This window comes from Austrofundulus limnaeus, unplaced genomic scaffold (genome assembly GCF_001266775.1).
Source record: "Austrofundulus limnaeus strain Quisiro unplaced genomic scaffold, Austrofundulus_limnaeus-1.0 Scaffold35, whole genome shotgun sequence".
Classification (NCBI taxonomy): domain Eukaryota; kingdom Metazoa; phylum Chordata; class Actinopteri; order Cyprinodontiformes; family Rivulidae; genus Austrofundulus; species Austrofundulus limnaeus.
The window spans coordinates 35,412-50,471 of NW_013952437.1; the positions used below are offsets into that span (position 1 = coordinate 35,412).

The following is a 15,060-nucleotide window of genomic DNA, read 5'->3' on the forward strand; positions in this document are numbered from 1 at the left end:
ATATATATGTTGTTAAAACAGCGCCACTTCTACATTGATTATTTTTGTGGCCAAATGTGGTACTGCAGGTTGGCGTGATTGGCAGTACAGAGTCCATTATCTTTTCTAGACATCCACTCCGAAGTTTCAATAAAATTCTAAAGTATATTAGTAAAGTATCATGTAGAGACAAGTTATTCCAGATATTCGTGGCTGCTTGCACAAAGGACCAAGTTCTGCCCGCAGAGCACACGTCCCGCCCTCCCGGAAGTAGCAGAGAAAATATAAACGTCTTCCGTCGCTCCATTTTCCATCGAGCGTCGACGACGGAGAGGTGTGCGGCTTCGGCAARAGACGGTGATAGCGAGGGCTGTGAATAGCATCAAAAACGGTACAGATAGCGCAAAAAAATCTAACAATATATATAAAACGGGACTGTGTTTTGAATATATTTTTGCATTGAGTTACTATATCGCCACAGTCGCATGGATTTCATTGTTTGATGTCTGTGGTCGTAACACGAGTGGTCCCGCTAAGGGAGCAGGCCTCGACAGCCATTTTAGTTTAAAACCGCTATTAGCTCCGACATTTAATCCACCCATAGCTTCCGTTTTGAACCGAGTTACGTTTGTAGTTTCCGGGTTCAATGGTTTATTTGAAGCCGAATATGTTTTACAACTTGTAACGCTTGCTAGTTAGCACGAGCTAAATGCGGTAGAAAAGTAGGTCATCCGGCTAAAGATTGTAAAAGCCTTTGAATAATTGACTGTTCTGTTTCACTGAACTGTGTTTGTTCGTTGAAATAATGCATTTAGCTTATTTCTCTTGTAAAAAAAATATGTAATTATAGAAAAATATACTGGTTAAAATCTGGTTTAGCGCTTATTGAATTACATCGCGCAACACTTAGTGCGCATGCGCGGAGACCTAAAGTCCACGTTCAGAGATGAATTTCGATTCTCCTGCATGTGTGAATGAAAAAAGGCTCGTGTGTTGTTTGGACTGTTAGGACTGAGTGATGAGTGTTAGAGTAATAAAACTGGCTGGTACTTTTTGTCTTATACTTTGACAATAGTTTTTGTCAGCTTATATAATTTTGTTTCTGTTCTATATTTCAGACCCAGTCATGCATCGGGAATGTCCCCTCGACTGTAAGGTCTACGTTGGTAATTTGGGAAATAATGGAAACAAAACAGAGCTGGAGAGAGCGTTTGGCTACTATGGCCCTCTCCGCAGCGTTTGGGTGGCCAGGAACCCCCCAGGTTTTGCTTTTGTAGAGTTTGAAGATCCCCGGGATGCCACTGATGCTGTCCGAGAACTCGATGGGAGGTGAGAAATATGCGTGTAGTGAGGTGTAGGGGGGGGAAATTGTCTTTTATATATAATTACATTTTTTTAATATTAATTTTTTTGTAGGACACTATGTGGATGCCGGGTACGAGTGGAGCTGTCCAACGGTGAGAAACGTAACCGCAACCGGGGCGCTCCCCCCTCGTGGGGCAGGCGTATTCGAGACCGAGACGACTATCGGCGTCGTAGCCCTCCGCCCAGGCGAAGGTGATCTGCATGTTACCTGTTGACACACAGCAGCAATATTGTTTGTGATAATGTCCTTCTTTGTCACTCATCTCTTTTTTTTTTTTCCTGATTACATTGGTGACTGTTGCTCTGTCAAAGCTTAACAGTTTCATCTTCATTGGCATTAGTCATTCAGTGCAACCAGCCAAGCAAAACAGGTATTCAAAGCCTGATTCTGATTTATGACATACTAATAAGAGCATTCACTTTGGCAACCTATGAATGCCTTTCTATAAAAGCATTTTAAGTATGACACGCAGGACATATCTTGCTTCAGGCATAAATGCTTCTTTTGAAGTGTGTTCTGTTGTGTCTTTTCTACTTTAGCTTTTGTACAGTGGCACAGTGGGTATGTGAAACAGGTTCAGGCACTTTCTTATTCTAGAGTAACTTGTTTAAAGATTTGGGAGGATGAAAGTACCAAATGTGTTATTTCTTTTTTTTTTTTTTGAGGATGCTTTTTCCTTTTTATCTATATTAATAAGAATGAACCCATTGCAGAGCCACCACCATGCCTCTTCTCACCACCCTCTGAGTCAGTCAACTAGTCCTCTTTCAGCATCATGTGACTGCTGCCCATCGTGCCCCAATCAGCTTGGCTGGTGTTGTCACATGACCCGGGCATGGCCAGTCGTCAGGTTGCACCAACCCATTGGTTCCTCAGCATGCCGTTCTCAGCCTCCTCCTTCAGCCTTTAACCAAACGGCAGCGGCCCACCTCACATTCCCGACCAATCAGCGTATTATGTTCCCAAAAGTCTACAACCTACCAGCAGCAGCCTTCGGCTTACCAATTAAAGCAAGAATAAAGCCACAACCGGCCCCCACCTGCCTGCCAACTTATCACCTTGCAGCARCCGGCCAGTCCCATTCAGCCAATTCTACCCACCCGGCTGACTGTCTGCCTCCCTTTCGTCATTTCTAGCTTGTTGAAATCCAAAAATACTAGTAAGTTTTCCTGCTTCATTCAGTACACTGCAGATTACAGATTTAACACTGAAGAAACAGCTGGTTTGACGAGGTTATTTATTTCAGTTTGTCACATTGTCCACAATTTTATTTATTTATTTTTTTCAAAAAGGGGGAAAATCTAATATCTGGAATATATGGAACTTGATATMAATAAATAATCTTTAGAGCTCTGAGCAGAATTATAACAATCATACATATTAAAACTTGATCAAAAGTATTTTTGACAAGTAAATCTGATTGTGTAGGTGCGAGATTTTGACCTGGTTGTTTCTTAACTTATTTCCTMTAACAAACACATTTTTACTAGCCTCCTTAATTTTCAGCACATTGGTCAGTCCACAGTACAATGTTTGATTTAAAATAAATACAGATTACTTTATATAGTTCCTTTTTCTGTATTTAAAAAGCCTAATCAAAATCCATATCCYTATTTATATATCGACCTGAAAATACAAACTAGAATTAAATAAAATAATAATAATCTTGACCTAATTTAAAGTTTCACATTGTACTGTGGGATAGGTGTGTGGAGATTCCTGAGCATCTGCCATCTTTATGTGCTTTATTGCTAGTGATCTATTTTATAACAAGATTTCTCTTGGAGGAAAAAAAACAAAACTATTTCTCTGTTAACTTTAAAGAAAGACGTGGGGGCTGTGTTGATTATAGCCCAGTGTAAGAAGTAACATATTTAGTTCTGATCAGTGCGTCTGTCATTTCCTAACTCGTGGATTTTCCTCGTGCAGATCTCCACGCAGGCGGAGCCTGAGCCGCAGCCGAAGCAGGTACGTTTGACAGTGTCGTACATTTAGAAGCTGAAGTTTGTGGTGGGGTCAGGAATTTGTGGCATTATATAAACCTATTATTATAAATTGTGCCAGTCAAAGGAATTCATACAGCTCTAGTCAACTAATATAAACGTAAACAGGGTTCCTGCAGATCCTTAAGTCTTTAAAAGGAATTAAATTCATCAATCCAAAAATGAGGCCTTAATTAACATTAAAATGTCTTAAATCAATCTTTCAGAAGTCTTAAATGTTAACACATTGTAAATAGGATGACTAATTCATCTCAAATAATTTTTTTAATCACATGCAGACATTCCCCTTTGACATCACTTCCTGTTATTTCACATGCAAATATCTCAACTGTCCATCTGAGCAATGTGAAATTGGTTTTCTAATATGTTAATAATATTGTCTTTCCAAAAATGCATTCACTTGTCTTATAAAAAATTTGTCACAGACTCTACAGCGAATTGGGGTTAAGACCCCACTGTGGGTCCTAAAACTCCAAATTTTGGGTCGTTAGAGGATTTCCTGAAATTACATTAATTTTAAAACCGACTAAGAATGTTTCTGCTATAGTTAGATATGGATAAAAACAATTGGTCTATTGGCAATATTTGAATATTTCAAAACTACTTTTATTCAAGAGTTTTTGCCAGCTTTTTTTTGTCATTTGTATTTATTATGAAACTGTAGGAACCCTGGTAAATAATTGTGTATTTGAAAGAATAGACTAAAGATATGGTAATTGTATTACTGCAKATCTGATCAACTTGTGTGTGGTGGTTTTATTTTTATTTTCCCTCCCAGGTCTTTATCCAGAGACAGGAGGAGAGAGAGGTCCCTCTCCCGGGACAGGAACCACAAGCCCTCTAGGTCCTTCTCTCGATCAAGGAGGTACTGACAAGTATTGTTGTATTTCTCAGCATAGTATGACTAACTCCTTATATACTCAAGGAGTTATTTGCAACACATTCTCAAACTCATGGGTGTCCAGTCCTGGTCCTCCATGGCCCCTTGTCCTGCATGTCTTAGTGTTTTTTTTTTTTTTTTGTTCTGTAATTACATCTGATTGTAATGAATGGCTGATTAACGGGCTTTTGTTATAAACTTGAAGAGAGAATTCAATCACTGAATCTGTCATGTTGGAGTAAAATATGCAGGATGTCAGCCCTTGATTAGATTAGGATTAGACACTCTTGCTTTTACTACTTCTCATATAAATATGTTGCATTTAAAGTTTTGCTGACTTTTCTTTTTCTACAGTCGCTCCAGATCAAACGACAGAAGATAAAAAGTCTGCCGGGTGTAAAAGGAGCTGAAGATGAACGTTTGAACATGCTCGTCCGTTTGTATGAAGGACCTGAGCGTGACCACGTTTTTTTTTTTTTTTTTTTTTTTTTGTGTTGATTGGGTGTGTTCAGGTCTTATCATTGTCACCTGATCAGTGTGTTGTCAGTCTTGACACCACCTGTCTCACCCTGCATTCCAGAGTTTAATCTCTTTTGAGCTTTGGTTTTCATCCGTAGATGTTTTTGTGGGTTGACGATGTGAGTAGTTCGGTCATTTTTCACTGTAAGTGTGATGTTTTTTTCTTTTGTTTGGCTTTTTTTTAATAAAAGAAATGGAAATGTACACATTTCCTCTTGTGAAGACCACCCATTTTCAACTTGCAGTTTAGTTTTAATCTGATTCTTATTCAAGAAGCAAAGCTACAGCATTTATTCAGACATGTAGAGTTCAACTTTTGATCTAATAAGTTTTACATTGCTCTTTTGTTTGATACAATGTGAAGTAGTCTCAATAAAAATGCTGGTTTGTCAACCTGGTCAGTTTGTATTTGTCTCGTCCGCTTATTTTTATTATTTTAAGTAGTCTTAAATACACAAATTTTACACATTCCACTAGAGGGTGCCACAACATAACACAAGGAAGTGAAGATAAGATGGTGTTTCATAAATAAAGCACCAGGAAGTTCAGATTAGATTTCAAGGAATTGACTTTTAGGTTTTCCCCTTGTTAAAACTGGTATCTGTGACTCAGTATTGGTGTTTTTCCTTAATCATTAATCTATTTTTCATTCTATCAATGCTTAAATTGTGCCTGTCATGTAGTCCTACTTGATGGAAAACAATGAAGCTAAAAACTTGAAGTTATAAATTAGTGATGTGATGCCTTTTTAATTTGAAGTTAATCACCAAATTTATAAGTACAGATGAATTTGGACTTGCCGAAAAAAGAATTTATAGACCATTCTGTGYGAAGTATTTATTTTAAAGGCTAGGGAAAACCAGAGATTTAAATAAAGCTGTAATAGTTAATATCAATATTACTATCACTAAGATCTTTGTCACATAACCATTTATGCTGTCTGGTTTATGGAAAGAAGCTCTAACCTGTCAACATACTTGTTCACTTAGTTCCTGGTATGAAATCAGTACGTAACATCGCTGACTAAGAAAAACTTTTCTTTCAACTAGAATAGATAAAATACTCAAATAGTGACTTCCTCTGTCACTGATGTGCATGACAAGACCAATTATCACCTTCAAAGCAAATAAAATTTGCAGTTTTAAGAACAGTCCATATTTAATATGTGACATCACTGTAGGAAGAAATGTTTTTATTTCTATTCGCAGAACTCAGATTCAGATGTTCACAAAAAAAATGAACTGTGACAAGAGAAACCGAAATTTCAGACAGTCACTGGGTTTTATGTCACCAGGAGGAGAATGTAAACATCCCATTTGATGCGTGTGATTGTATGTTACAACGGCCTGCCATACATCCGAGCACATGTAGCTGAATAAACATTACAGAAACGTGTTGACTCGTAAACTCCACCTGTTTTACAGTTTTCAGCTCCTTTCGTCAGTTCGGTCTGTTCCGTCATGTTCTAGTACAAGCACGGACACATCACGTTCTCAAATTGGCGCGCGCTTTTCCAAGCCGCTCCCGCGAGATCACCGAAGCACGTGGTCTCCATGGAGACGAGTGGAGCTCGTGAAGGAAACCCGCGCGGGAATCAGTCCACCCATTGAGATACCTATGGAGTGTAATCTCCCACCGACTGTTACACAACAAACACGTGTAAAAATTACGGGATTAGATTAAGTAACTTCTGTCTACAACAGCTACAAAGCCATTCATAAAACAGCTTAATTCTTTTAAAACAAACTTATTTAGGTAAAATAAACCATGTTTTTTTTAAATAGATGAATTATTTAAAATAATTTTCAAAAATATTCTAATATCTGTAAACACCATTCTGATCTATCTCATTTATTTAAAAAATAGGCTATAGTCGTTTTTGCATAAATGATACACAAAATTGGCATGAATTTAAAAAGTACACATTTTGACAACTTATGGCTTTAGAATGGTTTCCCATCATTGCTCCTTGATGTCAGGACAAAGTTCAAATCTAAATCTGAATTATTCAATCCAGGAAACAAACTTTAAGCAGCAAAATATTATTTCAACACGATTTGTTTTATGTACATAACGTTTTAAATGGAAAGTGTCAGTTGCTGGTTATACTTTAATGTATATTTGCTAGAATTTAAGCTTTAGAGCATCATAATACACTACAATAAATGTTACAGGAAATGAAGCAAATGCATTTTGCTTTTATCAGTATATAACATGTATATTTAAAATACAGTATGTGTAAATTATTTTTTATCATCTATACATAATGCGAGGGATTATTCATGGTTTGCACTGAAGTCTGTAAAACCTCAACATGCATCTTCAATGAGTAATATCACAATTAAGTATAAGTTCAAACAGAATTGTATTAATGTTGTCATTTTGCCAATAAGCTTACAGTAAATATTCTATAACCAGAGCTTCTTATGATAAAACTGAGAAAAGTACCTTTATTAGTTCTCCAGATAAATTATTAACCAAGTGTTTATGCAAAGTCTGCAAACCAAACGAGACAAAACTTACTTGAAGTGTAATTAAAGTAAAACATGAAATAAATAAATCAGTTTAATTTCTGAGGCTGTTTTTGAACAGGATGCTCTCACTGTAACTTTACTGAATGAAGCTGTGTCGTTCTGTGAGAGGTTTCCAAGTCTGCAGGAGTTTCTCTCGTGTCCTGTTGGCCGACAAAGACCTCACTGTGCTCTCAGACCCGCCGGGCCTTTATGACGCCCAGCCTACCCAGCTCCTCCTAGTTGGAGCTCCTGCTGCTGAAACTGGGCCGCTGCAAAACGTGAGGAGCCTGGCAGAGGTGACTCATGCTGGAATAAACTGAACATGGCTTGAATGACAAAAGTGGGAGGAGCCAAACTTGAAAACCAGGAAGGATTTGTATAACACTTGTTGGAGTTCTCTCTGAATGTTTCAGATTGATTACAGATGCACCTCAAGCTGTAGGTTAGACGTTAATAAAGTAATGAATAAAACTGAATTTTAGATTCAAATGTTTGTTTACCTTAAGGCCATATCAGCTGATTTTTTACTGCCTTTGACTAGATGTTTGTGATAAAATAACTACCAAATATGTATTTTTACTACCAAAAGTCTGCAGTATATTCAGTAATAAATGGGGAAAATCAGCAGAGTCATGGTTTACAAACTGTACATTGTGTTGCATTAGGTTTTAATAATTTTCTAAGATTCAATTGAAGAAATGGGAACAAACTGTGCCTTTGTAGAAAAAACGTGCTGAGCTCTTGTATTTAGGAGTTTTTATATCTAATTTAAAAAAAACGCAGGCCAGCGGTCACTCTTTCAGAGATGAGGATGTTCTCATTCTTGATAGAGAGGAACGTTGGTTTGAGAGAGGAGTAAAAMAAGCCATTTTTGTGAAGAAAGACCGTCCYTCATTAAACAGAGGTGGAGYCCTCRGTTTTCAGTTGTCCCCCTCCTACAGRGCTGCRATTGSCAGTATCACTCCACCCCCTGTTAACAATAYGTGTTAATTAGGTGTSAARGATAGCCATGTGATGTGAGTATCAGTCACATGGAGGCAGMGCTTAAAAGCCTGAATTTTGCCTGAAACTCTCAGAATGAAGAAGTCTCTTGGAGGAGAGACGAAACGTTTCATTAGAGAAGAACCCGTCCAGAAGACCTACGCAATTTTTTTTCTTTTTGATTTTTTACCTGGATTACTGAGATGCATCAGGATATATCTAATTATTCATGTGTGGATTTAAGAAAACAGGAGTATCTCTAAAAATGATCAGGTACTGGGCTGAAAATATGTGCGTGTGTATGTTTTTGTTACCAGGTGGGGATGATTTTTGACCATTTTCCTGGTACACACAACCATGTGAGGACACACTGTTCCTTATGAGGGCAAAAGCCTGGTCCCCATTGGGGCAAAAAAAAACGCTGGTGGGTCAGGGTTTAGGTTTTGGTATATATTGGGGTGATTAGGTTAGGGGGGTGTCAGGGACTTTTAAATGAATGGAAGCCAATCCAAAGTCCCCATAAGAATAGAAGAAGAAGTGTTTTTGTGTTTAGCCGTCTCCAGGACACTCCTGCAGGAGGGAGGGGAGTCCTTCCAGGGACCAGACGTCCCGAGCTGGAATTTCCTCCACTCCAGAGCCAAAGCTTCACGTGTCCTCGTGTGTTTACGGGTTCAGAATCCACGTGTGTGTGTGAGTGTGTGTGTGTGTGAGACAGCTGACTCCACCTCCACTCCAGCTCAGAGTGTCTCCACCCACAGGAGTTCATAAGAGTCCGACCCGGTCCATGGCTGCGAGAACACTTTCTAGGATCTAAGAGACACTATCCTGTGGCTGCTGCTGGACCCGTGGAGCTTCTGGATTAAGTCACTTCAGCCCGAGGCTTCGTCTTACATCACAGTTGTTGTGAAACTTGAAGAGAAAAGTAGTGAGGAGGTGGTGAAGCTGACTAAGTGGACCACAGCTCTGAGACAAGGACCATCTTCGGATTTGGCTCAGAATGTAAGTAAAAGTCAAACTTTTTTATTTAATAATAAGCAGCTAATTTGGATCTATAATTGTAATCTTTTTATGTACACAGCCTATAAATGATTAGTTTAAAATGTTAGTTACAATTAATGCTTATTAGACATGTTTCCACATACCGATCTCAGTTTGAAACTTCCCAAAAGCCTTGAAAGTTTCATTTAGTTATTTTTAGACGTGTGTGTGTGTGTGTGTGTGTGTGTGTGTGTGTGTGTGTGTGTGTGTGCATGCATGCGTGTGTGAAATAGTGAGTCAGACTCCAGACAGTGTCAGCAGAGTTTGACATGAGCTCCAGCCTCACGTGGAGCAGCAGAGATGGGCAGGGTCCCAGCCGGCCACGCACCATTCGTTCTCCCGCCACACAGCTTGAATCACTCCTCCTCCTCGCTCCGCCCGGCACGGCTCGGCCTCCCCTCCTCTTCCTCCTTTTCCTCCTCCCAGTGTGACATCGCTGGGGCAGAGTAAAACTGGGTTGATTCAAATCAGTAGACCCTCTGACCTCTGACTCTGTATGGGAAGACAGTTTGTGTGGATTTAAAATAACCAAATCATCACTCCATGCTGTGTTTTAGCTTGTAGTTTGATGAAATTATTCACCCGGAGAGGAAACTTAAGTTGTCGAATAAATAGTAAAACCAAAATATTCTTACACTATAATCAAGGCTTGTCTCATCTCATTTATACTTAATTGTCTATCTTTAAACCACACATAACCTGGTATTTTGTTAAAAACTACCAGTAAGGCTGCAGCTGATGTGTCGGAACTGCTCCAATACTTAATCATCCAGGCTAACTACATTTGTTTCTAATTATTTCTGCTGTAACTGGATCATTGGGGCGGGTTGGGCCTGGGTTTCCTCAAATGTTTCCTTCCCGGACGCGGTTAGCGACTTGTTCCTTCCTGCAGTTGTTCCGCAAAAGAGTCAAGAGTCATTCTCTTGATTCAGAGGTGTTGTATGCAGCTGTGGGCGACCGTGGCTGAGTAGTTAGGGGAATCGCCCTCCAGTGAGAGAGTTAGTGGTTCGATTCCACCGTTATTCAGTGTACATGTCTCCATAGGATGATTTATATATACAGATTGGGTAAATGAGGGCACAGATTGTATAAGAGCTTTGAGTATCCTTGTTGAATAGAATGGTGCTACATAAGTACTATTAATTTATGTAAACCACTCTGATTTACAAAACAGTTTGGATCAGCAGCTCCTGTGCAGTCTGATGGGAGTGAGAGACCGCCACCGTGTGGCTAATCTCTGCGTTTACAGCAAACAACAGCAGAGCAGAGGATTTGCCCTTACATGTCTGTCAGAGATTATGTCCAGGCATGTACCAGTGTTTTACAGAGGAGGGCTCAGTGACTCACTGGCTGCTGCTATAAAACGCAGCCAGAGCGCTGCGATCAGTCTGTCTGTTCACTGAGGAGGTGCTGTGCTGACTGGAAGAATGGTGAGTGTCTGATTTAAACTGAGGCAGGAGCAGAGTTTAAAAAGTGGAAGGATTGGTTTTAAATTAGGTTTATATGGTATTTTTTTTATTTGTCTATGCTCAACATGCTTTCAGAAACGGGTAACAAACAAGGGTACAAACTTTGAAAACTTTTTTTTGAACGTTACTCAAGAGTTGCTGCTGTGCTTGTCCAAACTAACCGGAAGCCCTTTGCCTTTCAGTGCAGAATCATGGCTACAGCTCACAAGCGCATCCTGAGCCCGCTGAGGAGAAGCGGGCCCACCCGACGCAGCCTGTTTGGCCCAGTGGACCGAGAACAGCTCCAGGTGGAATACCAGGCCGCCCTGAGTAAAGACCTGGAAGAGGCGTCTAAACGCTGGGGCTTCGACTTCATCTCGGGCAAACCCCTGGAGAGCGGTGACTTCCAGTGGGAGGGCGTACTGGACTCCAGGGTGCCGCTGCTCTACAGATCCTGTGTGCCCAACGTTAAACCGACACGAGGTCAAAGGCCAGCGAGCTCAATGGCATCAACCAAAAGAGCAAGGGCGGCGTCGCCAGAGAGCGAGAAGGAGAACATCCCCCAAACACCAGAGAACCGCCTGCTGAACCTGGAAGACGTGGAGAAAACGCCAGAGAAGGGAGACAGAACAGGACTGAAGAGGAAACAGACAAACATTACAGGTACGTGTTCAGTTGTTCTTTGACATCTGTCACCTTCTGTCACAGAGTTAAAAACCATCAGCTTCTTTATCCCGACAGATTTCTACCAGGCTAAGAGGCGAATAGTTTGGATGCCGAGGAAATCCGGCGAGTGATATCCACGGGAAAGAGAACCACAGCAACAAAAAGTCCCCTCCTCAGGAGTCAGATACTCAACGCATACAGCATGAAGAATTAAATTTAAAAATAATACAGTATACAGTTAATTAGGGTACTGTATCTGAGGGGTTTGGTGGGTTTTTTCCCCCTCCAGTGGTTAAGAAGGGGACATTTGAGAAGAGAAGATTAACGGTAATCCCTGGAATCAGTGGATTTATACTCGTTTGGATTGAGGGCTTGCCAAAGTGCTGACTGACTTTTGCCTCAGCTCAGCTTTGTGGGAACTCTCAGCCTCCTGCAGGATGGAGAAACGACAGACCCACGCCTTTCTGAACCGTTATGAGTTTCAGCAACAAAAAGAAAGGAAGAAGTGCCTCATCTTTGTGCAAATCCACTATGTTTTAAAGGGCTGAGATTCTTTTTTTAAAGCTGTATTATTATTCTTATATAGGAGAAATCTTAAGGGGTTGTGACATATTGAACATGCAGCTGCTTTGCTTTTTCCACCCGGTTCTATCTGCTGTATGTGAAATTCTAAAAAATCCTCTACAGCTGCCCCGCCCAGACCAGATAATGTCACTTAGGTTTGTAGCATCATGTCTCTGCAGCACTTATTTATAGGATATATAACAGAGACTTAGTCGTAGAGTTAAATATAGTTAAAAAGCTCGAAAGCAAACTTGCAGTATTGCACATAAATCTTGTGTTTTAGTATTTTAAGCTCCATAAAAAGAACAAGCAGATGAAATGTTGTTCTCTAAGTATTGTTTAAAGCCACAGACTTTATTGCCTTTTTATTTTTAAGTGTATGTTTGAGTTTCCTGTTCTGATCATTCCTGCTGCTACAGATAATCTGGATGATAACGGACACATTCTTGTAATTCTAATCCTTTCGCACGCTGTCAATTTTGAATTGTTCACCAATGGGGAAAAATGTAAAAAACAGTCCAAAAACAAAATTGCCATTTCTGTTAGTAGATGCTTGTTCACAGATCCTAAACGCTGCATTTAAATATGTCTTTATTTATTGAGGTGTCAGGCCTTGTGTCGATTCTAGTGTTGATTTTAAATTTAAATAAAATTTATTGAAATGTTTTCTTGTGAATGTTTCTTTTTGCACAGGATTAAACACCTCATACACCACACACACACACACATTAGGATAACTTTCTACCCTACCTGTATTTGTAAGTTTAATTTTAATTCAGTAAAATAAGTCAGGAAACACTGAACAGATTTTAATGAATTTCAGAAAGGCATCACTGGATGAACCTCTACAACTGGTTAACTTTTTGACTCAATCCAAATCAAGATCACCAGCAAACACAAAAATGTATATAATTCAGCAATTTTTACAGATAATTTGCTGAAATTTGTGGTGATGGTAGCTGAGAGTTATCTCCAACTCATACTCTAAGCACTGATGGCTCACACAAAACCTTTGATTCAAACTCTGACAGGGAAGGCAGGCGATGTGCATTCTTTCAAGGAGTCCTACTTTCAGAAAGAAGCTTTGACACCATCAGCTCAAATAGCTCTGATCTTTAGAGGTGAGGTTTAGAAAATGGTTTGTGAACAATTAATATCTTACCTGTTGCAGATGGCTCTTTGAATGACCTCAGTTTGAAGTTTTATTAAACTTACCACATTCAGTTTTAAAAAAACACATTTTTTCCATCACAAAGATAACATCCCTGCCCAAAAAGCTTCATGCTGCAATTGAAGTACTACAGCTAGCTGCTGCTACAAACAAAAAAAACAAATATTTTATGTCAAGGACTCTATAGCTGTGGTCAAGTTGTCCACTTAGTAATTAGTTCCCCATACAGCAAGTCAAATGCTTTTCTAGTGCTGTTTAAAACTTTAACCAGAACTTTTTATAAATGTTATAGTTCAGTAAAAGTTCTGTATATATGCTATACACTAAAAAGACCATAATGCATTGCAGCCTAAGCCGTGACAGCAGGGTAATCAAGGCTAATGCTAACATCTGCGCCTTATTATTGTGGTTTTTAAGACATGTTGAAAATGCCTTTAATTTTCTACACATCTCATTTATTGATTTTTTTTATTCTTGAACACAAGCTACAACTTCAAGAACAGTTGTTCTGTACAGAGGTATTTTGTAGGGCTCATAATTCTAAATATGAAGAAGGTTGTGATAAGAGCTGCAGTCTATGCTTGTGTAAATAAACTTAGCACAAAAAGTCAGAAAATTACTGTTTGGTAGATTATTTCTTTGTTGTAACAACTTCTTGGCAATAAATCTTATACTGCTAGAAAGTCTGGTAAAGCCTGTTAATTTCCCTTTTGGTGCCACATTTGTAAGGAACATGCATTTGTGGGATGAGCAGTAGAGCTGAGTATTTTTTCAAACTTTATTCATTTCTTTAAAAAAATCTACGTACAGTAAAAAGAAAATACAAATAAAATTAAATGAAAGGTGGCAGGGAAGAAAAAATCGTATATCTGCCCTTTTTTCCTCAAGTATAAATTCAAACAATAATAATCTTCAGTTTATAAAATAAGACAAAAACGTCAAATCTTTCTAGAACAACAAATTATATGGATACAGATTATACCGTTTCATATTTTTTTAAACAATCTAGCCTTTATCATTCTTTTAAACATGTACATTGATTTGACACTTTTAACATCATTTTCCAGATCATTCCACAATCTGACTCCTTGGATTGAGGRGCACCGTTCTTTCAAACAGGTCCTAAATTTAGGTTTCATGAACAWCTCTGTCCCCTTAAAATATAACAGCTCTCTCTTTGCAAAGTTTATCTGAATGTTTAAAGGTAATGTGTTTTGGTGAGCCTTATACATTACTAACAGAATGTTAAAATCAATCAAATCATTAAATTTCAATTAATTCAGTTTACAATATAATAGATGAATATGAGGTATGTGATGAGTATGTGGGTTGCCAAATCTTCTTTGACAAACAGTTTATTTTGCTGCAATCGACACTTGTTTTGAGTGTTTGGTACCCCCAGGTGCTGCCAATCAGGTGCCCGGTATGAGATTTATTGCCAAGAAGCATTGTTAAAACAAAGAAATCATCTGCAAAACACAAATTTCCATACTTTCTGAGCTACGTAAATATACATCCTCACATCAGACTATGAACACTACTATAGTGACCCTGACTGCAGTGAGCATATGTTCAAAGAGCTATCTACGACAGATAAGATGTTGATTGTTCATTACCTTCCTGCATAACTTTACTTAAAAAGATATTTGAGTAGATTTTCATTTTCCATATTTCTGTCACTTTAATAAGATCGTACTATTTCTGCAGCAACAGTACTCACATGTCTTTACAGCGACACCTCCAGTTCCTCTCTTGTGATGAAAGCTTGTTTCCATCTCGTCTCGTCCCTCCCCGCAGCGCTCGCTCTGACACTCCAGCCTGAACAGGAACACCGCACGTTAAAGAAACACAGAGTCACGGATTGTTGGGATCCTTTCATTCTTCTGTGAAGAAAGGGGGAATCACTGCTCAGAGCTGCTGTGTACTTTGGCA

At 39.0% G+C, this 15,060-nt stretch overlaps 2 protein-coding genes and 1 long non-coding RNA gene across 4 annotated transcripts; 2 read left to right on the plus strand and 1 right to left on the minus strand.

Moving 5' to 3' along the window:
• Window positions 1–262: 262 nt before the first annotated feature.
• On the plus strand, window positions 263–5,145 carry srsf3b (serine and arginine rich splicing factor 3b). The gene is made up of 6 exons (XM_014006336.1): window positions 263–370; window positions 1,098–1,308; window positions 1,396–1,536; window positions 3,275–3,313; window positions 4,127–4,213; window positions 4,583–5,145. The coding sequence occupies exons 2-6, from the start codon at window positions 1,106–1,108 to the stop codon at window positions 4,608–4,610; spliced, it is 498 nt and encodes a 165-aa protein (XP_013861790.1). The 5' UTR covers window positions 263–370; window positions 1,098–1,105; the 3' UTR covers window positions 4,611–5,145.
• Window positions 5,146–8,401: 3,256 nt separating this feature from the next.
• cdkn1a (cyclin dependent kinase inhibitor 1A) lies at window positions 8,402–12,623 on the plus strand. 2 transcript variants are annotated; one of them, XM_014006345.1, is made up of 3 exons: window positions 8,402–9,240; window positions 10,931–11,390; window positions 11,469–12,623. In XM_014006345.1, exons 2-3 carry the CDS (start codon window positions 10,940–10,942, stop codon window positions 11,522–11,524), a joined length of 507 nt encoding a protein of 168 aa, XP_013861799.1. In that variant the 5' UTR covers window positions 8,402–9,240; window positions 10,931–10,939; the 3' UTR covers window positions 11,525–12,623. The 2 variants fall into 2 exon arrangements, with proteins under 2 accessions (XP_013861799.1, XP_013861798.1); XM_014006344.1 differs by lacking the exon at window positions 8,402–9,240 and adding an exon at window positions 10,115–10,709.
• On the minus strand, window positions 9,246–15,048 carry LOC106516145 (uncharacterized). Its single transcript, XR_001310069.1, has 2 exons — window positions 14,849–15,048; window positions 9,246–9,771 (listed from the first exon to the last, which is right to left on the minus strand). It is a non-coding gene; the product is annotated as an uncharacterized LOC106516145 (long non-coding RNA).
• Window positions 15,049–15,060: the final 12 nt, after the last annotated feature.